Below are 26,682 nucleotides of genomic sequence, written 5' to 3'. Positions count from 1 at the left end.
CTTTCCAGAATCAATGGCCAAGTTGGCTTCTGGGGGAAAGGTGAGTGATAGCAATGGAGAGGCCTACAGTTATCTGGGACATTTAAAGATTAAATATATATATATATATATATGTATGTATATTTAACATTCTATTTATTTATTGAATAGAGACAGAGAAATTGAGAAGAAAGGGGGCTCTAGAGGGAGAAACACCTACAGCACTACCTCAGTGCTAGTGAAGCTTCCCCTCTGCAGGTGGAGACTGGGGGTTTGAACCTGGGTCCTTGTGCTTGGTAACATGCACTCGATCAAGTGTGGCAACGCTCTGCCCCTGGGTCATTTTGTTTCATTTTGTTTTGACCAGAAAACTGCTCAGCTCTAGTTTATGGTGGTGCCAGGGATTGAACCTGGGGCCACTGAATCACAGGCATGAGAACATCTGTTGTATAAACCACTGTGCTATCTTTGCAACCGAGCTGGGACATCTTGTGTTGAGAGCTATAGAGAAGGGAGAGTCTGGGGGCTGCTCACATCATTCTTCTCTGGCTGTGGGGGTGTATGGATGGGAGGGCAGGCAGAAAAGTCTGAAATGAACGCAGTTATTGGGTTCAGGGGCAGTGCATCTGGCAGGATGCTCACATTATAGTGCACAAGGACCAGGGTTCAAGCCCTTTTTCCTTACGTGCAGGGGGGAAGCTTCATGAGCAACAAAACAGTGTTGTAGATGTCTTTCTCTCACCCTCCCTTCCACCCTACCTCCCCTTTCCCACCCAAATTTTGTCTCTATCCAAAACAAATAGACAAATATGAATAAGAAAATGGCTATCAGCAGCATTGTCCTACCAGTCACTCCCTCCAAAGCCCCTCTTCATTCACTCATTCTTTTTTGTTTATTTCCTCTGGTACAAGACAAACACAGTTTGCCTGAGTTTTAAAAGGGTATTTCTTTTGCCCCGTTTGAATGACCAATAAAGGCCCAAGTCCAATTTGAAAATTGAGATGGGGCTGTTTCCCCTGCAGGGGGAAGCTTCACTAGCAGTAAAGCAGGTCTCTCTCTCTCTCCCTCTCTGTCCCCCTTCCTTCTCAATTCCTCTCTGTCCTATCAAATAAATTAATTATATATTATAAATTTAAATATTAAATATTATATATTTTTAAAATTAGCCTATTAGATTTGGACTTTTTCATACTTTAAAAAAGACCTTTAGGGTTGTACCCCTCTTATCCTATGGTTTTGTCAGTGTTTCCTTTTTATAAATAAAAAATTTAAAAAGAACGTTAATGTTCTTTCTCTTCTCCTTCTCTTCCTCCTTCAATTACCACCAGGGTTATTGCTGAGGCCGCTCCTGGTTGCCTCCTCCTCCTCCTCCTTCTCTCTTCTGTTTCTTCCTATCCTTTCTTATTAGATAGGACGGAGAGAAATTGAGAGGGGGTTGGGGATAGAGAAGGAGAGTCAGCTGCAGATTTGCTTTACTGCTCATGAGGCGTCTTCGTCTCAGGTAGGGTGGGGATCAGGGGTTCAGATACGGGTATATGATAACGTGCACTCAACCGGGAGTATCACTACCCGCCCCCCTGAAAAATACCTTAATGTAGTTCCGCATCTGGTCCCTCCACCTCCAGGGGTGCCCCCAGGTCCTTCTGTTACTTGCTTTTGTCCAGGGGTGTCCAGGACCTCCAGTGATCCGCCCTGCGGTGCAACTAGACACCTCATGGTTGTCCAGGGCTGTCCCTCGGGCCCTCCTGTCATCTGCCTGACCATATCCAGGGGTGTGTAAAGATACTTCCCATTCCGTACCTAGTGGGGGTTGTACTGTTATGTGGAAAACTGAGAAATGTTGTGCATGTACAAATTATTGTATTTAATGTCGACTGTAAAACATTAATCCCCCAATAAAGAAATTAAAAAAAAAAAGATAGCTTCCATTCCACCCCGCTGCCAACAGGGAGTCATTTATATAACCCAAGTCCTGGGATTCCCCTTTCCCATCCTTTTGCCTCCAGGGGTACCCCCCAAGTCTTCTTATCACTTGCTTTCCCCATGTCCAGGGGTACTCCCCCTTCCTGTACCTCTGCTCCGGGTGTGTCCCGAGGTCTCCTGTAACCTGTCTAGCGGTTCCTAGACTGTGTCCAGGACACCCAGCCTCGCTCTGGGCTCTAGTGCCCCGCCTTCTCGCCCCGCCTCTCTGTTCCCCGCCCCGACACTCCATTTGTCTTAGCTGCGAACCTTCTTGGGGCCCCGCCCCGCCCCTCTTGACCCCGCCCCTTCCTCGGCCCTCCGTCCCCTCTCCGCTCCTATTGGCCCTTACAAGCCCCACCGCCCCTTTCTTGACCCTGCCCCGCCCCTATTGGCCCCACCCCTGGTCCCGCCCCTCTTGGACCCAACCCACCCACGGCCCCGGCGGCATGGCGGAGCCCACTCTGTGCGCCTTCCTCACCAAGCTACTGTGCGCGCACGGAGGCCGCCTGCTGCTGCCGGCGCTGCGCGCCCACGTGGAGCTGCCAGAGGCGCGGCTGCGGGCGGTGCTGCTCCAGGCCGGGCCCGGGCGCTTCCTGCTGCACGACGTGGCGCCCGGGCCTCTGAGCCCCGAGGCCGAGGCGGCGGCCGGGCTGGGCGGCGTGCACGGGGGCCCCGTGGCCTGCAGAGTGGTGGCCGTGTCCTCCGCGCGCCTCTGTGCCCGCTACCAGCGGGGCCGCTGCCGGGCCTGCGACCAGCTGCACCTCTGTCGCCGCCACGTGCTGGGCAGGTGTCCCCACCGCGACTGCTGGTGAGCGCCCCCACCCCCCAAACACACATACACACACAGGGTCCCCCCAGATCCCCGGAAGGGGCGGGGAGGAGGATGGAGAGGCCCCTGGCCTAGCTGTGCAGCCAGGCCCGGAGTTGCCTCAGTTTGCATTTCCCCCATCAGCTACAAAGTTCACTTTCTTACAAAAACTTAAATAAAAGATGTATTTATTTACACGAGAGTGAGAAGCAGCGCCACTCTGGAACTTGTGATGTTGGAGATTGAAGTAGGAACCTCCTGTCCAGAACCATTTGAGACCTGCAGGAGAATGGCGTAGAGGGTTCGGAGATCTTTCCTCTACCTCAGCCACCAACCAGCTCCACCCCCAACATTCCTGGTTTGCTCATGCTTGAGAGTTGAGGCTCTGGCCTCTGCCATCCCCGGGACCCCCTTGGGCCCTCGTCGCCTGAGGCTCTGACCCAGAGTCTTGTGTTCTCTAGGTCCACCTGTGCTCTTTCGCACGACATCCACACACCTGTCAACATCCAGGTGCTGAAGAAACACGGTATCTTTGGCCTGAATGAGGAGCAGCTCCGGATTTTGCTCTTGCAAAATGACCCCTTCCTACTCCCTGAAGTGAGTCACTCGTATTTTTTGCAGGGCAAAAGGGAACAGTAGTGGTGGTGGTGGTGGGATCCCCTGAAGGGGCATACCTAGTAGAGCATACCCTTAACTATGCATGAGGATTGGGTTTGAGCCCCGGACCATCACAGGGAGCAGCTTACAGTGGAGAAGCTTCATTAGCAGTAGTGCTGTGCTGTGGTGTCTCTCCTCTCTTTCTCCCCTTCTGTCTGGCTCTGTCTCTCACCCAGCCCTTGGGAAATCATTTGGTCTGAAAGCAGCTAGAGTTTTTCCATAGCAATATCAAATGCTAGTGTTTTTTTTTTTTTTAAAGAAATGTGTATTCATTTATTAACAGCGGGGGAGGGGGAGGAGAGGGAAAGAGTGGGAGAGAGAGCGAACCATAGTATCACTCAGGCATATGTGATACCAGCGGTCAAACTCAAGACTTTATGCTCCAGAGCCCAACACTACCCACTGCACTACTTCCCGATCTGCTTAGTGCAGATTTTTTTTTAAGATTTATTAATTTTAATTGATATGACAGAAATTGAGAGGGGAGAGGAAGATAGAGATAGATAGGTAGAGAAAAGTAAAGTATAGCTGCAGACCAGCTTTTCTGCTTGTGAAATGTCCCCCCTGCAGGTGGGGGCGGTGGCCCAGACCGGGTCCTTGTGCATGGTAATGTGTGCTCTCAACTGGCCGCACCCCCACCCGGCCTCCAAACTTGGCTTTAAACCTAACACTGACGCCTGTGTTCTGTGACCTGCCTTCTTATGCCTTTGCCTGTTGTCTCTTGAGGCATCCGCTTCCTTCTATTAGCTCATGTTTTCACAGACACAAAGTCTTTGTTCACATTTACTGTAAATATTTTTCCCATGTACTTTATTTTTATAATTTTTTATTTGTCATTAATAGTATGTTACAATATTGTATAGTTCCACACTACGCCCATCACCAAATTTCTGTGCCCATCCTGCCATCTCCCAAAGATAACCACTGTAGTTCTCACCAGTCTTAGAAATAGCACAGCGGGTTAAGCGCAGGTGGCGCAAAGCGCAAGGACCCACATAAGGATCCCGGTTTGAGCCCCCGGCTCCCCACCTGCAGGGGAGTCGCTTCACAGGTGGTGAAGCAGGTCTGCAGGTGTCTGTCTTTCTCTCCCCCTCTCTGTCTTCCCTTCCTCTCTCCATTTCTCTCTGTCCTATCCAACAACGATGACATCAATAACAACAACAATAATAACTACAACAATAAAAAAGCAAAGGCAACAAAAGGATATAAATAAATATTAAAAAAACAAACAAAAAAGAAATAGTTTGCTTGTTTCTGTTCTTTTTTTTTTTCAAGTTCATGTGTATCAGTTCTCTAGATTCTACATATGAGAAAAACCATCCAGTAGTTGTCTTTCATCTTTTTATTTATTTTGCTAATCACAATCATCTCCAGTTCCCTCCATTTTGTCCTGAAGGATACAATATCTTTTTTAATTGCAGAGTAGTATTCCATGGAATGGGGGCGGTAATATATATGCCATTACTTCTTTTTTTTTTCTTTTTAAATTTTTAAAATTTATTTATTGGGGGATTAATGTTTTTTAATTTTAATTACTTATTATTTATTTTCCCTTTTGTTGCCCTTGTTTTATTTTTTAATTGTTGTTGTAGTTATTATTGTTGTTGTTGTTGATGATGTTGTCCTTGTTGGATAGGACAGAGAGAAATGGAGAAAGGAGGGGAAGACAGAGAGGGGGAGAGAAAGACAGACACCTGCAGACCTGCTTCACCACCTGTGAAGCGACTTAATGCCAGTCCTTGCATTTCATGCCATGTGTCCTTAACCCGCTGTGACATGTGTCCTTAACCCGCTACTGCCTGACCCCCCCCCCCCCCCCGGGAATTAATGTTTTACAGTCTATAGAAAACACAATAGTTTGTACATGCATAACATTTCTCAGTTTTCCATATAACAATACAACCCCCACTAGGTCCTCTGTCTTACTTTTCTAGGACCTGTACTCTCTCCTGCCCCTCCCCCATCCCAGAGTCTTTTACTGTGGTGCAGTATACCAACTCTAATCAAATATGCCATTACTTCTTTATCCAGCTCCCATGTACTTTCTCTTTCTTTCTTCCTTTCTTTCTTTTTCTTAAATTTATTTTTTATTTGGGGATTAGTGTTTTACAGTCTGCAATAAATACAATAGTTTGTACATGCATAACACTTCCCAGTTTTCCATATAACAATACAACCCCCACTAGGTCCTCTGCCATCCAGTTCCAGAACCTGATCCCTCCCACCCACCCACCCCAGAGTCTTTTACTTTAGTGCAATACATGAACTCCATTCCAAGTTCGGCTTAGTGTTTTCTGATCTTGTTTTTCAACTTCTGCCTGTGAGTGAGATCATCCCATAATCATCCCTTTATTTCTGACTTATTTCACTTAACATGATTTCTTCAAGCTCCATCCAAGATGGGCTGGAAACGGTGAAACCACCATTAAAAAAATTTTTTTTTTTTAATTATCTTTATTTATTTGGATAGAGACAGCCAGAAATCAAGAGGGAAGGGAGTGATAGAGAGGGAGAGAGAGAGACACCTGCAGCCCGGCATCACCACTTGTGAAGCAGGTGGGGGCCGAGGACTCGAACCCAGGTCCTTGTGCACTGTAACATGTGTGCTCAACCAGGTGTGCCACCACCCGGCTCCCAGAAATCACTGTTTTTAATAGCTGAGTAGTATTCCATTGTGTATATATAGCACAACTTGCTCAGCCACTCATCTGTTGGACACTTGGTTTGCTTCCAGGTCTTGGCTATTATAAATTGTGCCGCTATGAACATAGATGTACATAAATCTCTTAGGATGGTTGTGTTTGGTTTCTTAGGATATACCCCCTGGAGAGGGATTGCAGGGTCATAGGGAAGGTCCATTTCTAGTCTTCTGAGAGTTCTCCAAACTGCTCTCCACAGGGATTGGACCAATTGACATTCCCACCAGCAGTGCAGGAGGGTTCCTTTGACCCCAAACCCTCTCCAGCATTTATTTGTTGTTTCTCTCTCTCTCTTTCTCTCTCTTAACGAGAGCACTGATCAGCTCTGGCTTATGGTGGTGCCAAGGATTGAACCTGGAACTTGGGAGCATCAGGCATGAGAGTCTCTTTACATAACTATTATGCTATCTACCCCAGCTTTATTTATTTAAGATAGAGATGGAGAGAGTGAAAGAGTCCAGAAGAAACCACAGCACTGAAGCTTCCTCTGACACGGTGGGGGCTGGCCTGAATTGAACTTGGGTCCCACCCACATGACAAAGGAGTGCAGTGTCCTAGTGAGCTATTTTTGTCAACCCTTATTAGTACCTTTTATTCCTGACTTACTTATTTTGGATGCCAGGGATTGAACCCAGGCCCTTGTAAATGTGAAGCATGTGCTGTGCCACTGACTCACGGCCACCACTACCCCCACCAACCTCCCCTGTCCTTTTTGGGGGTTTTACGTTTCCAGTTTAATTGCTTTGAAATAGCTCAGTGCCTTCCAGAAACATACGAAGCATCCACCAGCTGCCGTGACAACACAAGATCACACCTGTCTCTTTCTAGTTGTGTACAAAGCACTTAATTTTTTTTTAATTGGGAGAGTTAATGGTTTACAGTCAACAATAAATACAGATGTTAGTACATGTGTAAGATTTCTCAGTTTTCTGTAAAACACTCATCGCCATCCTAGGTCCTCCTCCACGATCATGCACTAGTGCCGGGATAGCCTGAGGGTACTTCTTCCCGAGCTAGTGCTCTCTGGCTTGGAGAGAACTCAACTGGAGCCGATCTAGGCTGCTGCGTGGGAGAGGGATCAGGAACTCGTGCCGCACTAACTTCCGCAGGAGATACACTCTGGAACTCTCAGAGCCGGAAAGCAATTTCCAGGTGTCTTTAATCAGAAGAGCAGCTGTTTTTATACTCTCCAAGTAGGGTGGAAACAGGATGTGATATAGAGAGGGTGGAGAGAAAAGTGACTGGTGAAAATCAGAGTGTGACAAGGATGGGGCGGAACAGGCGAGAATCCTATCACTGAACCACCAATGCCCTGGAGGGAGTGCTTTATGTAAATGTAAAAGTGATTTATGTAAATAGACCAAAGCTTTGAATGGGTTCAGTAAATCCCTATATAGGCATATGGTTAAGCAGAAGCCAGGGGGAGGTGGCATACTACCCAACACACTAGGGCATGAAAGCACCCCCACCCCCACCCAGAGTCCTTTACTTTGGTGGGTCAGTGCTACAGTGTCTCTCCTACTATCTCCCTTTCTGTCTCTCTCTGAAATTAAAAAGGAAAGCAACTAAGAACCCAGTCCAAGTTCTATTTTGTGTTTCCCTTTCTGTTCTTATTTCTCAACTTCTGTCCATGAGTGAGATCCTTCTATATTAATCCTCTTTCTGGATTATCTTACTTCACATGATTCTTTCAAGCTCCATCCAAGATGAAGTGAAGACGGTGAATCCATCTTTTTTTTAAATTTTTTTTTATTTACTTATTTATTCATGAGAAAGATAGGAGAGAAAGGACAAGCCATCACTCTGGTACATATGCTGCCGGGGATCGAACTTGGGACTTCATGGTTGAGAATCCAGTGCTTTATCCACCGCACCACCTCCCGGACCACTGAGTTCATCATTTTTAATAGCTGAGTAGTATTCCATTGTGTATATAGACCACAACAAAGACCTTTTTTTTTTTTTTTTTTTGCCTCCAGGGTTGTTGCTGGGGCTCGGTGCCTGCACTACAAATCCACTGCTCCCGAAGGCTATTCTTCCCCTTAGTTGCCCTTGTTGTTTATCATTGTTGTTATTGTTATTGCTGTCTTGTTGTTGGATAGGACAGAGAGAAATCAAGAGAGCTTGGTAACATGGGCACTCCACTGACTAGGCTGTCTCCCGACCCTTTCAGCTTTTAGTTTTCTGCTTTTTTGTTTTGTTGTTTTGAGTTCAAGAGAATGGACATTTTCAAATAAAGCCTATGGATTCTTTTTCTTTTAAGAACTTTTTTCTTAGGAATGAGGAAGACAGAGAGAGACAGAATTCAGAGCACTGGCATATGCAGTATGAGGGCGCTGACTTGGACTTCATGCTTAGTGCAAGTCCTTTGCTCTTATCTGCTGCACTGAATCCTTAGTGGCTTCTACCCTGGGGCAGGGGTCCGGGGTCCACCTTCATCTCCTCATACCGGTATCTTACCTGGTAGAGTTCACTCTCTGCCATATGAGAGGACCGAGGTTCGAGCCCACAGTAGCATACAGCAAAACCATGCAGAGAGGACATTTCACAAGCAGTGGAGCAGTGGTGTGTCTCTTTTCTCTCTGTGTCTCTCTCTGTCTCTTCTCTCTTTTTTTTCCCCATTTATTTATTGATTGATTGATTGGATAGAGACAATCAGAAATTGAGAGGGAAGGGGGCAAAAGAGAAGACAAGAGACAGAGGGACAGCTGCAGCCCTGCTTCATCACTCATAAAGCTTTCCCCCTGCAGGTGGGGACCCGGGGCTTGAACTGGGGTCCTTGCACATTGCAATACATGCACTCAACCAGGTGCGTCACCACCTGGTCCCTCTTCTTTCTTTTTTAAATGAAAAAAAGTTGTTTTTTATTATCTTTATTTATTTATTGGATTGAGATAACCAGAAATTGAAAGGGAAAGGGGTGAGAGAGTCAGAGAGAACCTGCAGCAGTGCTTCACTACTCGCCAAGTTTGCCCCTGCAGATGGGGACCAGGGGCTTGAACCTGGGTCCTTGTGCATTGTAACGTGTGTTCAACCAGGTGCGCCACCACCCAGCCTCTCTCTTCTCTCTTTCTATCTGTGGCTTAAAGAAAAAGAAAGTCTGCTGGCAGCAGTGTAATCCTGCCGACCCAAAGGTGTGGGCCCAAAATGAAGGACAACATGGGACAAATTAGCATGTTGTTGTTTATAAGAAGAAATAAAGATTTATTCTTCAACGCCATTTCTTCCAGAAAGCTCCTCAAAGCTCAGGGAACTTGGAGAGCTTAAAGACGTCTTGCTATGTCAGTGAGGCAACTTTAGAAAGAAATAACATTTGTTTATTAGTGAGAGAGAAAGAACCAGGGTGCTGCTCTGTCTTATGTGGTGCCGGGGATCAAACCCAGGACTTTACACAAGCAGGTCCTTGCTCTGCCACCACACCAATGAGCTGACTCGTGGAAATCGGCGAGGTAACTTAAGGACAGGGCACATACTCCAGATGGTGGGGCTAGAGCCTTCTTCCTTCCTTCCTCCCTCCCTCCCTCCCTCCCTCCCTCCTTTCTTTCTTTCTTTCTTTCTTTCTTTCTTTCTTTCTTTCTTTCTTTCTTTCTTTCTTTCTTTCTTTTTCCTTTGACTAGAGCACTGCTCAGGTCTGGCTTATGGTGGTGCTGGGGATTGAACTTGAGCCCTTGGAGTCTCAGGCATGGAGACCTGTCACATAAACACTATGTTCTCTCCCCTCTTTGTAGGAGTAAGAACAATTTCAGTTTGAAAACCTCACTGCAGGAGCTGGGCAGTGGTTGAGTTGCACACACTGTAGTGCTCAAGGACCCAGGTTCAAGCCACAGGTCCTTAGCTGCTGGGGGAAGCTTCACAAGTGGTGAAGCCATGCTACAGGTGTGTGTGTTCTTTTTCTTTTCCTTCCTTTTCTTTTCTGTCCTTTTCTCTTCTCTTCTGTCTCCTCCTCCCCTCTCAGTTTCTGTGTCTATCCTATAAACGAATGACTGAATAAATAAATAAATATTTTTAAAAGTTGGGGATTGGGTAGTGGTGCACTTGTTTGAGTTCACATGTTACAAAGCTCAAGGACCTGGTTTTGAGTCCCTACTCCTCACCTGCAGGGTTGGGGAACATCACAAGCAGTGAAGCAGGTCTGCAGGTCTCTCTTTCTCCCTCTCTGTCTCCACCTCCCTTCTCAGTTTCTCTCTATTCCTATTAAGTAAAGAAAAAAATATGGGGAGTCAGGTGGTAGCGCAGCAGGTTAAGCGCACATGGCACAAAGCGCAAGGACCAGTACAAGGATCCTGGTTCGAGTCCCCGGCTCCCCATCTGCAGGGGAGTCCCTTCATAGGTAGTGAAGCAGGTCTGCAGGTGTCTTTCTTTTTCTCCCCCTCTCTGTCTTCCCCTCCTCTCTCCATTTCTCTCTGTCCTATCCAGCAATGGTGACATCAATAGCAACAACAACAAAAATTACAACAATAAAACAATAAGGGCAACAAAAGGGAAAATAAATAAATTTAAAATAATAATAATAAAAAGAAAAAATATGGCTGCTGAGAGCAGTGAGAGTAGAAAGTGAGCCCCAGCAATAACCCTGGTGTCAAACATAAAAATAAAACAAAGAAACAAGCAAAAACTGTCCCATTGCAACCCCCAGCAGAGCACCATTATCCCCTGCCCTCCCTCAGGCCACTGGTTCCTTATCTTATGCTCCTGGGGGCCCTGGGGCCCCTCTTCCCTTTGGTGACCTCAGTTCTACAGCCCAAGAGTTTGTTTTTGTTTGATTTTTGTCTGTTCACGTGCTTTGGTCCTTTATTTTCCACGTTTGGGTGAAAGCATCTGGTATTTGCCTTTCTCTGTCTGATTTGTTTTGCTTGTGTGAATTCCTCTAGTTTCCTCCATCTTGTTGCAAATGGCATAGTTTCATCTCCCCCCCCCCACCCCCGGCCCATGCCTCTCTTTTGCAAAAGAATTGGGGAGTCACTTTAATATTTACGAGGACCAGGACAGCAGGATAAGAGTGTCACAGAGAGACTGGGAGGTGGCACATTGACTAGAGCCTCTGACTAAAGAAACCCGAGGTCTCAGTGGGAGAAACTAGCTCTCCTGGACAGAGCTGCTTTGCCTTGTGTACAAGGTTTCAGCCTGAGCCTCACTGCACTGGAGAAAGCTTCAGTGCTGTGTTATTTCTCCCTCTCTCTCTCTCTCTCCTCTCTCTCTGTATCACAGTCAAACAGCCAAACAAGCCCATGAGATTCCAAGTTTGATAACTGGCGTTGCTGTGCCAGAGTGATACTCAGGTTCTCTCTCTTTTCCTTTCTTTCTCTGTTTCTTCTCTTTCTATCTGTGGCTGAAAGATAAAGGAAAGCTATGTGGTGGAATCCTGTTGGCAGAAAGTATCAGGGTCAAAATGAAGGACAGGATGGGACAAAATTGTCATGTTTAATAAATCTTAAACAGACAAACAAATATTATAGTAGATGAACTGTGTACAGTGGCTGTGGCTTTTAAAACATGTCTGTGACTTGTATCTGGTGAGTATTAAGACAGCCAAGGTGGAAGTCAGATGACTTTACAACTGAGGAAATACACAGGGAAATCACAAATCAGAAGACAAAAAAAAAATCATATTTTCTGCATTACAAAAAAGAAAAGAATTGGGAGTTGGGCAGTAGCGCAGCAGGTTAAGTGCACATGGTGGAAAGCACAAGGACTGACATAAGGATCCCAGTTCAAGCCCTCATCTCCCCACCTGCAGGGGAGTCACTTCACAATCGGTGAAGCAGGTCTGCAGGTGTCTTTCTCTCCCCCTCTCTGTCTTCCCCTCCTCTCTCCATTTCTCTCTATCCTATCCAACAACGAAGACATCAATAACAACAACAACAATAACTACAACAATAAAACAACAAGGGCAAAAACAAAGGGAAAATGAATAAATATTAAAAAAGATTTAAAAAAAAGAAAAGAATTACAGATGTCATAAATGTCCTTGAAGACAAAGCAAGTTCAGAGTCCTTTGAAGGGTAGGAAAGAAGAGATCTGAAATGGGATGCTAAACATGGAGAGTTTACTTCACAAAACCTGTTTTCCTGGCTCCTGTTCTCTTGTCAGTGATCTCCACATTTTGATAATAAAAATTTCTGCTTCAGGGGTTGGTGAGGATCATGTTACCATATACAGAGACCCAGGTTTAAGCCCCTGGTCCCCACCTGTAGGGGGGAAGCTTCATGAGCTGTGAAACAGTGCTGCAGGTGTCTGTCCTTCCCTCTGTCTCTCTCCTCTTTTTTTGTCTTTTGTTGTTACTAATTTTATTATCAATTTTATTTTTTAATTTTGTATTTATGAAAAGGAAACACTGACTAAACCATAGGATAGGAGGGGTACAACTTTGCACAATTTCCCCCACCAGAATTCTGTATCCCATCCCCTCCCCTGATAGCTTTCCTATTCTTTATCCCTTTGGGAGTATGGACCCAAGGTCCTTGTGGGATGCAGAAGGTAGAAGGTTTGGCTTCTGTAATTGCTTCCCCGCTGAACACAGGCGTTGACAGGTCAATCCATACTCCCAGCCTGTCTTTCTCTTTCCCTATTGGGGAAGGGCTCTGGGGAAGCAGAGATCCAGGACACACTGGTGGGGTTGTCTATCCATGGGAATCTGGTTGGCATCCTGCTAGCATCTGGAACCTGGTGGTTGAAAAGAGAGTTAACATACAAAGCCAAACAAATTATTGACCAATCATGGACCTAAAGGCTGGAATAGTGCAGATGAAGAGTTAGGGGGGGTCTCTTTTTTGCAGATAGCTAGTAGGCATATTTTAGATATATTCCAAAGGGCTTGTGGCTATACTAGTTTTTTTTTTTCTTTTTTTTTTTTTTGTTGTTTTTGCCTGAGCCTGAAATCTGATATGCAGGTGGATCCTAATTCTTGTCTGGGGAGGTGATGTCATGGCAGAAGGACCAGAAAGCTGGATCAGGGAAGAGAGTAGCTCCCTAATATGGGAGAGGTGTATAAATATTGTTGATTGTAAATCTCCTCCTCTTTAATTCTAACCCAGTATTGGGGGGAGGGCTGGGGAGAGAGGAAGAGAAATGGCCACCAGGAACAGTGCAGCCTTGGAGGCACTGAACCTCAGCAATAACCCTGGTGACTAAAACAAAAGCAAACATGAGTCTCCTTTGACTTCAGGTACCGTGGCACTCTCTACTAAAGTTCTCTGAGGTAAAAACTGTGCGCCATGAACTTTGAGCACACAACACCAACTACTGTAGCCTGTCCCCCACCACCTATATATTCTGTGGCTCTCTCTTTTCTTTTTCTTTCTTTTTCTTCCCCCTCCTTTTAAAGTAGAAACAGACAGACAGAGTGAAAGAGACCACAGCACCAACACTTCCGTCAGTGCGGTAGAGGCTGGGCTCCGACCTGCATTACGCAAATGACAGAGCAGCACATTATCCAAGTGAACTGCTTCTCTGGCCCCTGTGTTCTCTGATTTTCTTATTAATCTGTGGACTGGTTCATTGTCCCATCAGTGTAGAATCAATGATAAAACCAATCCTGGGAACGGTTCTTTTGTTGTTGTTGATTTTATTTTATTTTTTTTAAGCCAGAGCAATGCTTGACTCTTGCTGTTGGTGGGAATTGAACCTGAGGTACACAGGAGCACACAGAACTTACATGGAGATATTTTTCTTTCTATTTTTTTTAATTAGTGATTTAATATTGATTTACAAAATTGTAAGATAATAAGGGTATGATTCCATACAGTTCCTACCACCAGAGTTCTGTGTCCCTCCACTGGAAACTGGTAGGTCACCAATATGGACAAATTCTACAACTGTCTATCTATATCTGTGTACATATATATCCTCCCCCATTTTTCCAACAGTTCTCCCTTTACTTCTTTCTAGTTCACCCATATACCTATTATTACTTCCAGGTGTCTTTCCTTTTTTTTTTTTTTTTTCTCTTCTCTCTCAGATAAGTGAAACTGTGCCTGGCTTCCTCTAATGTTTTCTAAATTCACTTCCCTTTCATTGATGGTATTAAAACAAGATTCCTGGTGACAACCTTCAGTTCCTGGTGGGATGGGGAGGGGGGATATAGAGCCCTCTAGTTTACTTCCTCTGTTGCTTGCCCCTCTGGGAATATGGACCAAAATCCCTTATGAGGTGCAGAAGGTGGAAGGTCTGGCTTCTGTAATTGCTTCTCTTCTGGATGTGGGCATTGGCAAGTTGACCCTTACCCCCAGCCTGTTTCTGTCTTTCCCTAGTGGGGTAGAGCTCTGGAGAGATGAGGTTCCAGGACACATTGGTAAGGTCATATGGCCAGGGAAATCAGGGTGGAATCAAAGTAGCATCTGCTACTTGGTGGATGAGAGGCAGTAAGCTGGAAAGCAAGACAGAATGTTTAATAAATAGCAAATGAAAGTAGGGACCTTAGGGTAGGAGGAAGCTAGGAAGTCTATTTTAGAAGTGTTCATAGGAGCTGATGTCCTAATAATCTTTGCTTGAGCTTGATAGTTAACATGTTAGTGGGCCAGAAATTGGGACTAGAAAGCAGGATTAGGGCAGAGAGTTGCTCGCTTACTTGAAGATGACATTTAAATGCAATAAACTGTTTACCACAATGATCTAACCTGGGCCCCATATCTATTCATATTTGGCACAGGAGCCTGTATAACCTCCAAGTCCCTGTCAGACTTAGCTCATAATCCATGGTCACAGCTAGGCTGCACTCACTTGAGAGCTAGTCCTCTTCAAGTGGCAGAGTGAGATGACTCAAACTCACTTCTGAGAGTGGGACAGTCCCTCATGTAGAGACTTTTCTACAGGAAAGCCTCTTGTGCTATTTCTGTGTACCTTCCTGGTCCAGATTTGACCTTTTTTAACAACTGAGTAATATCCCACCATATATATGTACCATATTTTCTTTATCCACTCATCCATCCTTGGGTGTGTAGTACATTTTGAGGAACTTGTAAAACAAGTACAATCTCTTAGCTCCTCAAAATGCGTTACACTACCATAGTACCAATATTTCTCCATCACGGGACCATCCCCTGAGATGTCCTCCCCTCAGCCCCATAACCTTAGTTCTCTTGGACTTTGCTTATTGGCTTTGCTTTGTTTGTTTACCCCTTGTGTTATGTTTGCCCCTTATAGAGGTCCTTCTATATTTTCATTTGATAAAAGTTCCTTGAGTGTTTCCTCTAGATCTGGTCAGGTGGTGATAAGTTCCTTTAGCTGTTGCTTATCTGAAAAGCTCCTTGTCCCGCCTTTCAACCTGATTGATATCCTAACAGGATACTATATTCTTGGGTGGAGGGCTTTTCCTTTCCAAACTTGGGATAAATTCTGTCAGTCCTTTCTTTTTTTTATGTTTTTTTTATTATATTTATTTATTTTCCCTTTTGTTGCCCTTGTTGTTTTTATTGTTGCTGTTGTTATTGATGTTGTCATTGTTGGATAGGACAGAGAGAAATGGAGAGAGAAGGGGAAAACAGAGGGGGAGAGAAAGATAGACACCTGCAGACCTGATTCACTGCCTGTGAAGCGACTCCCCTGAAGGTGGGGAGCAGGGGGCTTGAACCGGGATCCTTATGCCGCATTGTGCTTTGCGCCACGTGCGCTTAACCGTTTTGCTAACGCCCGACTCCCCGTCAGTCCTTTCTAGCCATTACAGTTTCTGTGGGAAGTCAGCTGGTAGTCTGATGCTCTCCTCTAGCAGCCTTCAGAATCTTCTCTGTGTCTTTGTTCTTTGCCATTTTATTTATTTATTTATTTTTATTTCTTTATTGGGGAATTAATGTTTTACATTCGACAGTAAATACAGTAGTTTATACATGCACAACATTTCCCAGTTTTCTATATAACAATACAATCTCCACTAGTCCTCTGTCATCCTTCTTGGACCTGTATTCTCCCCACCCACCCACCCCAGAGTGTTCTTTACCATTTTAATATGTGCCTTGAAAACTTAGTTTTGGATTCATTTTTCCTTGGAGCTCTTAGAGCTTCCTGAATGGGGGGGGGGAGGGTCCTAGCTCCTTTAATTTGGAGGAAATTCTTGGCTATTATATCTTTAAATATGAATTGTGTCCCCATCTTTCTGTTTTCTCCTTGTATCCCTATGATGCAAATGTCGTTCCTCTTGTTGTCCCATAGCTCTCTTATCTTAATCTTCATACATTTTAGTGCCTCCCTCTCTAAAATAGAGATGGAGAAATTGAGAGCAGAGGGGATGATAGAGAGGGAGAGAGACTGAGAGACACCTGCAGCACTTCTTCAGCACTCATGAGGTTTCCTCTCTGCAGGTGGGGACTGAGGGCTTGAACCTGGGTCCTTGCACATGGTAACTTGTATGCTCAACCTGGTGAGCCACCACCCAGCCCCTTCTGTCTTTCTTCCTTTCTTTCTTTCTTTCTTTCTTTCTTTCTTTCTTTCTTTCTTTCTTTCTTTCTTTCTTTCTTTCCTTCTTTCAATTATCTTTATTTATTGGATAGAGAAAGCCAGAAGTTGAGAGGGGAGGGGGAGAGAGACAGACACCTGCAGCACTGCTTTACCACTCGCAAAGCTTTCACCTGCAGGCGGGGACTGGGGGCTCGAACCCAGGTCCTTGCACACTGTAATGTGAGTGCTTAACCAGGTGTGCCACCACCTGACCCCTCTCTTTCCTTTTCTATCTCTCCCTTGCTCTTCAATTTCTCTGTCTCTAATAGCTAAATGATAGTAAATAAATAAATCAGTAGAAAGTGGGTTTTTCAAGGCCTTCGGAGCCAGATGTTTCCCTGTCTCTCGCCCTCCATCCAGATCTGTCTGCTTTACAACGGAGGCGAGCGGCCAGCGGGTCGCTGCAGCCTGGGGGCGAGGTGCGGGCGGCTGCACGTGTGCCGGGCCTTCGTGCGGGGCGAGTGTGCCCTGCGACGCTGCCCGCGTTCCCACCAGCTGCTCCACGCCGCGCCCTTGTGGCAGCTGGAGGAGCAGGGCCTGAGTGTCCCCAGCCTCGTCAACTTCCAGATCATCGCGGCCGACAGGCACTGCAGGCTGCATGGGCTGCCCAACAGCAGAGGTGAGGCTTGGGCTGATGGGGACAGGTTGCAGGGGGAGAGGAAACTCAGGGTGTGGGGGGGACTTAGGGCAGGGTGCTGGTGGCTTGGTGCTTTCCAACTCAGAGTGCATCCTGCCCCTGAGCTCCCAGTAGGTCTACACATGGGTGTGTGTCTGCTGTCATCTCCAGAACCCCAGGCCGACTCTTAGATAGAGAAAGAGCCCAGAGAAGTACAGGAGATGGTGCACCCAGCTAAGCGCACATGTTGTCCTGAGCAAGAGCCCAGGTTCAAACCCCCAGTCCACACCTGTATGGTTTGGGGGGAAGCTTCAAAAGTGGTGAAGCAGATCTGCAGGTGACTCTGTCTCTTTCTTTCTGTCTTGGCCTCCCTTGTCAATTTTTCCCTACCCTATTAAAAGAAGAGGGAGGGGGGAGAATGGCCAGGGGGAGAGGTGGATTAATAGTGCAGGCAGTGAGCTCCAGCAATAAATGCTGGAAGGGGCCAGACGGTAGTGCACCCGGTAGAGTGCACACATTGCTATGTACAAGGACCTGGGTTCAAACTCCTGGTCCCTACCTGTGGGGGGGGGGGAGAAGTGTCACAGTGGGGGAGCAATGCAGATGTCTATCCCTCTCCCCTCTCAATTTTTCTGTCTGTATCCAATAAAATAATAATAACCATAGTGGCAAAAAAAAAGAAAAAGATAAAGAAAAAAACATTTGGGGGGTTGGGTGCTGGTTAAACAAGAGCACAAGGACCTGCTCAGTGCCTGCAGGGGAGTCGCTTCACAAGCAGTGAAGCAGGTCTGCAGGTGTCTCTCTCTTCCCCTCCCCTCTCAATTTCTCTCTGTAATATCCTATAAAATGGGGAAGAAATGACGCCAGGAATAGCGGACTTGTAGTACTGCATTGAGCCCCTGCAGTAACCCTTCAGGCAAAAAAGGAAAGAAATATGCATTCTCGGGAGTCAGGCAGTAGCACAGCGGGTTAAGCACACATGGCAAGGACCGGCATAAGGATCCCGGTTCGAGCCCCTGGCTCCCCACCTGCAGGGGAGTCGCTTCACAGGTGGTGAAGCAGATCTGCAGGTGTCTATCTTCCTCTCTCCCTCTCTGTCTTCCCCTCCTCTCTCCATTTCTCTCTGTCCTATCCAACAACGATGACATCAATAACAACAACAAAATTACAACAATAAAACAAGGGCAACAAAAGGAAATAAATAAAAATTAAAAAAAAAAGAAACATGCATTCTCTATGTAATGTAGTATATTCTGTATTATACACACACACACACACACACCAAGTGTCTATAAGTGTCCTGGAAGAGCTCCAGGCCCCTATAGTTTACAGGTGCATTATGTCGGGGTTCAGGGGTTCAGTCTGCCATCTGAGGCTGAGCCGCCGCTCCAGAATGAAACAAGGAGCCAGAGTGAGGGCCCTCTTCTTCTCCCTCCTCCTCCACAGGTGACTCAACTGCACCCCCTGAGGGTCCCCATGGCCCAGCGCAGCAAGGAGGAGGAGCTCCCCAGACTTTGGCTGCAAGAGCCCGCCCTCCACTCCCTGTCCCTGCTCAGCAGGCCCGGGCCACACAGGAGCCTGGGGCGGGCGGACCTTAGCGGACATCGCCAGACACAGAAAGCCACCCTGCTGCTCTGAGCTCTTGGAAGGATGAGTTGGGAGGGGCTTCTGCTGCTTTCCCCAATCATTGTCTGTCTGTGTACACTTCACATGAGGCGTTCAGAGATTCCTAAGTATTATACTCTCTCTTTAAGAGAAAGCCATGTGTCCAGGGCTGGCAGGATAGCCTCCCTGGGAGGGGTTTGCTCTACCATGCTCGGACCTGAGTTCCAGCCCAGCCACTAAGTATAGACTTGGGGGGAGCTTCCTTGCCTTGAGGTCTTTCCCTCTGTGCCTTTGCCTCTGTTAACCCTGAACCATGAGACCCCCGGCAATGACAGGAAAAAAAGTAAGATTCATTCAGGATCTATCCCCATTCCCTCATGATTATAACACCACATTACTCTGATGCACAGAGACACTAGTCTGTCATAGTTGACTTCTTCTGATCCTTTGGGATACGTTGTGAATATACCTCTTAAAATTCAGTTATTCTTTGCTCTTTTTGTATGTAGCATCTTAATTCTCTTTTACTTTGTTGGGTGTATGTGTTTTCCCAGAGCATGGCTCAGCTGTTTGTGGTGCCTGGGTTCAAATGTGAGACCTTTTACATACATGTCCCAAGTGTTGTTTCTTTTTTTTTTCTTTTTTCTTTTTCTTCCTCCCCTGAACCCCCAGGGTTATCACTGGGGCTTGGTGCCTATTCCATGAATCCACTGCTTGTAGAGATGCATTTTTTCCCATTTTTTATTGGCTAGGACAGAGAGAACTTGAAAGAGGAGGGGGAAATAGGAAGAGAGAAAGATAGACACCTGCAGACCACTTGTGAAGCATCCCCCTTGCAGGTGGGGAACCAGGGGCTCAAACTGGGGTCCTTCAGTGGGTCCTTGCACTTCGTACTATGTACTTAACCCAGTGCACTACCGTCCCTCCTCCCCCCCCCCATGTGCTATTTGCCTGACCCCATCTGTGCTGGTGAATTGAACCCAGATCCTCCCACGTGCCAGACTCAGGCTCTAACCTTGAACAGTGCATTTCCTTAAATTCACCTGCAACTGTTTTTTGCAGTCAAATGCTCTACCTCTGAGCTGTACCCCCACCTGACTCTGCAGCTGTTTTTGCTCTGTGCATCTGCTTGCTTGGGGCTTGTTGCACATTTTGCCTGTGCCCCTGCAATTCCTGGGGTCCTCCTCTGGGCCTCTGGGGGCATCTTTTATTCCACTCCTTAGTGGCCAACGGGTGACCCTGGTAGAGAGCACACACCTTACCATTTGTGAGGACGTGGGTTCAAGCCCCTGGCCCCCACCTGTAGGGAGGAAGCTTCACAAGTTATGGAGCCCTGCTGCATATCTCTCTGTATGTATATCGGCTTTTTCTCTGTTTCTATCAAAAAAGAAAGAAAGAAAAGAAAATGAAATGGCCGCTGGAGGTAGTGGAGTTGTCGTCGTCGGCACTGAGCTCCAACAATAACCCTGATGGCAAAAGCAGATAATCAAACTAACTAATTTGCATAAAGGGATGCCAGTCTGAATGTGCTCACGTGGTACCCAGTGCTGGCAGGTCTGGCCTCAGCCAGCCCACAGCAGAGTACTCACAAGAGTACAGCACTTTCTGCTGCTCCCCAGAGCTTTCTACCTCACTCCATCCACTCTTCGCTTCTTTACCAAAGCCCCATGCTGTCACGTGTTTGCAGGATGCGGAGTCCGTGTCCCTTCTTTCATAGGTTGGACAGACCAGAGACATGCACACACTACCCAGTTCCTGTGCTCCTTACCCGTCCTGCTATTTTGCTTGTTCATTTATTTTTATTGCACCAGGGTTGCTGCTGGACTCCAGTTGCCCGCGCTATGAATCCACCACTTTCGGCAGCCATTTTTCCCATTTTTGTATACTTTCTTTTTTTAAAATTTTTTATTTATAAATACTTTCTTCTTTAATTAGATAGAAATTAAGGCAGGAGAGAGAAAGAGAGAGAGAGAGAGAGAGACCTGCAGACTTGCTTCACTGCTTGTGACTCTTTCCCCCCTGCAGGCGGTGAGCGGACACTTGAACCTAAGTTCTTATGCTTGCTAATATGTGCACTTAACCGGGTGCACCACCGCCCGGCCCCTACCTCCCTTCTTTATGTCCCCATCTGCAATCCTTAATGGAAGCAGTGTGGTATATAAGCCTGCCGTCTATAGAGAGGCTGGGTGGCTATTTACATCATTGAGCTCTTACATCTGATTACTGTGCTTTTATGGTTTTTGTTTGTTTACCAGGGCACTGCTCAGCTCTGACTTATGGTGGTGCAGGGGACTGAACCTGGGACTTTTGAGAGACAATAAAAAAGAAAAAAAAAGAGGGGCTTTGTAGTGGAACACCTAGTTGAGTGCACATGTTATAATGCACAAGGACCTGAGTTCAAGCCCTCGGTCCCCACCTGCAGGGGAAAAGCTTTGTGAGTGGTGAAGCAGGGCTGCAGGTCTCTCTGTCTCTCCCTCTCTCTCAGTCTCCTTGCAAAACCATGCTACCTCTGCCCTCGTCATGCTTTTATGTGTGAAGTTACAGCCCTTTGTAATCTTTACTGCATTATTTGGCTCATTTCTGTAGCATTCCATTTCAGCGTTAGTTGTGTCGGTATCCACTTCACAAAGGCGTTGTCTGTGATTGTGCCTTGTTTTTGTGTGGGTGACTCACCTGTTAGAGAGTTGGAGAGAAAATTTCATTGGAAAATTTCTTTGGGGGCATAAGCTACCCGTAGGGTGCCTGGCAGTGATGCACTTGGGTAGGTAAGCTACCTGTTTAGGGTGCCTGGCAGTGATGTACCTGGTTAAGTACCCCATTACCATGCCCCAAGAACTGGGTTCCAGTCCCCACTCTCTACCTGCAGGGGGAAAGCTTCACAAGCGGTGAAGCAATTACTCTCTGTTTTTTCTCCCTCTTTATCTCTTCCTCCCCTTTCAATTTCTCTCTCTGTCCTATCAAATAAAGAAAAGGGAAAAAAAAAGCAACCAGGAGCAGTGGATTCGATGTGCAGGCACCAAGCCTCAGCAATAACCCTAGTGACAATAAAAAAGAAAAGAAAAAGAGGGGCTTTGTAGTGGAACACCTAGTTGAGTGCACATGTTATAATGCACAAGGACCTGAGTTCAAGCCCTCCGTCCCCACCTGCAGGGGGAAAGCTTTATGAGTGGTGAAGCAGGGCTGCAGGTCTCTCTGTCTCTCAACCCCTTTCCTCTTGATTTCTGGCTGTCTCTATTCAACAAATAAATAAAGATAATTAAAAAGGGGGGTCGGACAGTGACATATCCAGTTAGGTACACAGAGTACTAAGTGCAGTGATCTGTGTGAGGATCAGGGTTCGAACCCCTGACTCCCCACCTTCACAAGCAGTGAAGCAGATCTGGAGGTGTCTTTATTTTTCTCTTTCTCTCTATTTCCCTCTCTTCTCTCAATTTCTTTCTGTTCTGTCCAATAAAATGGAGGGAAAATGGCCTTGGGGAGTGGTGGCTTCATAGTGTTGGCACTGAGCCCCAGTACTAACCCTGGAGGTGGAAGGAAAGAAGGAAGGAAAGAAGGAAGGAAGGAAGGAAGGAAGGAAGGAAGGAAGGAAGGAAGGAAGGAAGGAAGGAAGGGGAGAAGGCTGCCCCACAAACCCGTTACTTCAGCTTTCCTCCAGCTTTGTTCTTGCTTTTGTCCCCTTCTAGTGGACAGTCAGTACCTAATGACTTAACACCCAGATTAGCAAATGGGCCTAAGTCTTCTGTTTTCCTGTGTCAGATTGCTTATTTGGTGTTGGGAATTTTATTTTCTTTTGACTAGAGAAGTGGCTCAGCTGCTAGAGCCTTGCATGTGTGAAGGTGTGGGTTCAATTCCTAATGCTGCCTATGCCAGTGTTCTGGTCTTTTGCTCTCCTCAAATGAACCTTAAAAAAGTTACTTTCCATCTCTCAGACTGCATCTTTCTCTGTCCCTTTCTCTCCACCCTGCACACACTGCTTTGCTTCCTGTGTTCACTACCTCTTGCATTTATCCCATGCATATACAACTCACTGCTTTTCAAATTATGTCTTAATGAGAGTTTTACTTTTGAAGAAAGTTTTAGTTTATCTTTTTTTATTTCTTTATTGGGGAATTAATGTTTTACATTCAACAGTAAATACAATAGTTTGTACATACATAACATTTCTTAGTTTTCCATACAACAATACAACCCCCACTAGGTCCTCTGTCATCCTTCTTGGACCTGTATTCTCCCCCCACCCCCACCCACCCACTTCAGAGTCTTTTACTTTGGTGCAATTCATCAATTCCAATTCAAGTTCTACTTGTGTTTTCTCTTCTGATCTTGTTTTTTAACTTCTCCCTGAGAGTGAGATCATCCCATATTCATCCTTCTATTTCTGACTTATTTCACTTAACATGAATTTTTCAAGGTAGTTTATCTTTTTCTAATGTTTTCCTCAAGGTCTGTTTATTAGCTTGAAAGAGAAGAGAGAGAGAGAATACCAGATCATCACTCTGGCATATACAGTGCTGAGGATCAAACTTGGGACCTCATGCCAGAGAACCCAGAACTTTATCTACTGTATCAACTCCCTAGCTGCAAGCAACTTTGAATGTTTATAGGCTCTTGTAGATTTCATTAATCTTATCACCTTCTCTCTCCCTTCCTTCCATCCTGCTCCCTGGCTGATCTTTGGAAATACAGACCTGGTATGTTGATTTCTTTCTTTCTTTCTTTCTTTCTTTCTTTCTTTCTTTCTTTCTTTCTTTCTTTCTTTCTCCCTTCCTTCCTTCCTTCCTTCCTTCCTTCCTTTCTTTCTCCCTTTCTTTCTTTCTTTCTCATCCTTTCTCTCTCTCTCTCTTGCTTTTGCTACTGTTCCTCCTGCTCCTCTCCTTTACAAAATATGTATTTATCTATTAGAGAGAGCTACAGAAAGCAAGAAGTAGTATCACTCTGGCACATGTAGTGCAGAGATCAAACCAGGGGTTTTGTGCATGCAAGTCCTATGTTCTAACCACTCTGCCACCTCCCTGACAGTATTACCTGCTTTAATCCCCGCTGTCCAGGACAGGACTGATATATACTCAAGTGCCTACGGGGACCAGAAAGGTGAGTGAAATGGACAAAGTGAGCTGAATGCCTGGGAAGAAAGAAGAGCAGTGGCAAACAGTCCTATCTGTCACATGTTTCCATGAGGGGCTGCGGGTTCAGTATGTCCTTCCTGTCCCATCTGTCCCCTGGAGCCAGAATCCTGATCCTCCTGAGAAATGTCCTTGGGTTTTTAAATTGTTGAATTTATTATCCATTGTTTTTAATACAGCCGTGTGTGTGTGTGTGTGTGTGTGTGTGTGTGTGTGTGTGTGTGTGCGCGCACGTGCGCGCGCACTGACCCCTTTGCAGTGTTTGGACTGTGTCATTTTCTCGTGTGATGGTCCCTGCTTTCTGAGTGCCTCTTCTTCCCTTCTGTCCCCAGACCTGGCAGAATCAGTCTTTAAATACCAGTTTAGCCTTCCCTTTCCTCCTAGAGTGTGCTCAGAGCTCCAGCACAGCACTTAACTTGTTCTTATACCATGCTGTATGTTTGGATTCTATTGCATTAAGCACTATCATTATTTATCCTTCTCGGTAATTTGATATCTGCCATATGAGGAATTAAAACTCAAGCGTCTGAACCCATTGACTTAGTGGGTTTATCTTCATGGTTCTTCACATTTCCCTGCCCACCCCCCACAAATGGTTTTGTTGTTTTAAAATGTCTTTTTTTTTCCCCTAGGGAAGGTGCTGTATAAGGTAAATATCTTTTTGGTGCTTTAATTTCAAATTGCTGAGATGAAAATAAACTGTGAGGCATCCACTCGTGATGCTGGCTCGGCCTTTCCATCAAGGAATTAGGTCTCTCCATTACTGATGTGTTTCTTGATTTTTTTTTCCCCATCATATTTCTTCATGGTTTAGTCTCAGGCTTACTTAGCCCTATTACATGAATTCCTCCTTAGTGAAATATATTTGTACTCTGCTTGGTGTAAGAATCTCTCATGAGGATGCTGTTAATTTTTGGTGCTATAAAAGGCAGATATGTTTTTGCTGCTTCAACTTCAAATTGCCGAGATTAAAATGAATTGTTTGAAACTTCCACACATGATGCCTTTCCATCAAGGACTTAGGTCTCTCCTTGATTGCTGTATTTCTTGATTTCTCTCATTATAGTCTGTTCTTTGCTTAGTCTCAGTATTGTATTGCTACTCAGTATAAGAATCTCTTATTAGGACGCTATTAATTTTTAAAGCATTTGTCCTTTAGTAGATTTGCCTTTCATTTTCTAGCAATGTTAGATGACCTATTTTTTACACACACACACATATATATATATATATTTATATATCTCTGTGCTTTTATATATAATTGTAGTTACAAGTATGTCTTTTCTTATGTATTTCTATTTTGTCTTTGAATTTAATAAAATTGTGATAGAAATCTGTTTTTGGATATTTACTTATTAAATGTAAAGTTGAGGGCAGGAGTAGATAGCATAATGGCTATGCAAAGAGACTCATGCGTGAGGCTCCAAAGTCCTGCATTCAATCCCTCCCCATCATAAACCAGAGGTGAGCAGTACTCTCGAAAAAGAAAAAATAATAAAAAATGAACGTAAAGTTAATTGTTAGTTTTGAACAAGTGTTCTGTATTATAGTAAGGGCAGTATCAGGCTCAAGAGATAGCATAGTGGATCTGCAAAAAGACTTTCCTATCTGAAACTCTGAGGTTCCAGGTTCAATCTCTAGCACCACCATAAGCCAGAGCTGAGCAGTGCTCTGGTAAGGAAATGATAATAGAAACATCATCTATTCTTGTTGGAAGTTTTTCATGGTAATTAGTATCTTTTGACATAACCATGTATTTTTTATCTTTTAAATCATCTAACATGATTATACTAGTGTTATTTATGAAACAAACTAAAGTCTAAACTCCTGGCAGACTCTTCTCTGTTATATTGATTGGGACTGATGAACAATTCTCTGAGATAGCGCTAAAACCAGAGCTTCAGCATTAAAAAAAAAAAAAAAAATCAGTAGAAAAACACTTCAGGAATAATGAAGAAAGGGGGAGAAAAAAAAAAAAGCCTGAAGCCAACTACAAAAACAAAACTCCTAAGGGGTCAGATCTTTATCTGCCACACACCGCCCCAATCTTAATTTCTTTCTATCCTAATCAGTCTCTCTCTCTCTCTCTAAAGGCAAAAACAAGGGGAAACTTGGACCAGATATGGAGAGAATGTGTTGAGTGGGCACTGGAGGCCCAAAGAGGAACCGTGTACAAGAACTGAAGGAGGGGGCCGTTTGTTAGTGCAGCAGGTTAAGCGCCCATAGTGCAAAGCACAAGGACCACCTTAAGGATCCCAGTCTGCATGTGTCTATCTCTCCTCCTTTCTGTCTTCACCATCTCTCTCAATTTCTCTCTGTCCTATCCAACAACAATAACAGCTATAACAACAATAGCAACCACAACAAGGGCAACAAAATGGGGAAAATAGCCTCCAGGAGCAGTGGATTCGTAGTGCTGGCACTGAACCCCAGCGATAACCCTGGAGGGAAAAAAATTACATGTATGTATATGAACTGAAGTAGGTGCTGGGAAATAGATAGAAAGGGAAAAAAAGAACATATCAAAGGCCTGTGGAGAACTCAGATTAGCAGGAATGGCGACACTGTACCATCCTCCCTTTGAAGGTGAGGGGAGCAGCTGTCAGAGGAAGTCGGGAACAAGTTATGAGAGAGACCGTTGTGCCAGGTCTCAAATCCAAAGATACGTACCTTGGGTATAGTATCTTGGGTGCAGTACCTTGGGGAAGGACCCTTCTGATGGGAGGTGAGGCCAAATGTCCTTGTCTCCTTCCTTTTCCACCTTTACAGTTCCTGCCACTACCCCCCTCTCGCTCCCACAGAAG

At 45.4% G+C, this 26,682-nt stretch overlaps 2 protein-coding genes and 1 non-coding gene across 4 annotated transcripts; 2 read left to right on the top strand and 1 right to left on the bottom strand.

The window, feature by feature from the left end:
• Window positions 1-870: 870 nt before the first annotated feature.
• On the bottom strand, window positions 871-990 carry LOC132540090 (small nucleolar RNA SNORA27). The gene has a single exon (XR_009551354.1). It is a non-coding gene; the product is annotated as a small nucleolar RNA SNORA27 (small nucleolar RNA).
• A 1,389-nt stretch (window positions 991-2,379) lies between these two features.
• Window positions 2,380-24,417, top strand: LOC132539939 (zinc finger CCCH-type antiviral protein 1-like). Of its 2 annotated transcripts, XR_009551243.1 has the most exons (5): window positions 2,380-2,750; window positions 3,212-3,347; window positions 16,895-17,153; window positions 18,597-24,077; window positions 24,138-24,417. XR_009551243.1 is itself a non-coding variant. In XM_060196682.1 (4 exons), the coding sequence occupies exons 1-4, from the start codon at window positions 2,389-2,391 to the stop codon at window positions 18,746-18,748; spliced, it is 909 nt and encodes a 302-aa protein (XP_060052665.1). In that variant the 5' UTR covers window positions 2,380-2,388; the 3' UTR covers window positions 18,749-24,417. The 2 variants fall into 2 exon arrangements, 1 of the variants encoding a protein (XP_060052665.1); XM_060196682.1 differs by having other exon boundaries at window positions 18,597-24,417.
• LOC103115424 (zinc finger CCCH-type antiviral protein 1-like) lies at window positions 2,389-18,788 on the top strand. Its single transcript, XM_007525178.1, has 4 exons — window positions 2,389-2,750; window positions 3,212-3,347; window positions 16,895-17,203; window positions 18,597-18,788. The coding sequence occupies exons 1-4, from the start codon at window positions 2,389-2,391 to the stop codon at window positions 18,786-18,788; spliced, it is 999 nt and encodes a 332-aa protein (XP_007525240.1).
• Window positions 24,418-26,682: the final 2,265 nt, after the last annotated feature.

The sequence above is a fragment of the Erinaceus europaeus genome, chromosome 8 (assembly GCF_950295315.1).
Source record: "Erinaceus europaeus chromosome 8, mEriEur2.1, whole genome shotgun sequence".
NCBI lineage: Eukaryota > Metazoa > Chordata > Mammalia > Eulipotyphla > Erinaceidae > Erinaceus > Erinaceus europaeus.
Note: the sequence above shows the minus strand (reverse complement) of the source record. Positions and strands in the feature narration are given on the sequence as shown.

Coding starts and splice junctions, on each gene's coding strand:
- LOC103115424 (XM_007525178.1), top strand. CDS start 2,389: ATGGCGGAGCCCACTCTGTGCGCCTTCCTCACCAAGCTACTGTGCGCG. Junction 3,348..16,894: donor ACCCCTTCCTACTCCCTGAA/GTGAGTCACTCG, acceptor CCCTCCATCCAG/ATCTGTCTGCTTTACAACGG. Junction 17,204..18,596: donor AGGGGGAGAGGAAACTCAGG/GTGTGGGGGGGA, acceptor CCTCCTCCACAG/GTGACTCAACTGCACCCCCT.
- LOC132539939 (XM_060196682.1), top strand. CDS start 2,389: ATGGCGGAGCCCACTCTGTGCGCCTTCCTCACCAAGCTACTGTGCGCG. Junction 3,348..16,894: donor ACCCCTTCCTACTCCCTGAA/GTGAGTCACTCG, acceptor CCCTCCATCCAG/ATCTGTCTGCTTTACAACGG. Junction 17,154..18,596: donor TGGGCTGCCCAACAGCAGAG/GTGAGGCTTGGG, acceptor CCTCCTCCACAG/GTGACTCAACTGCACCCCCT.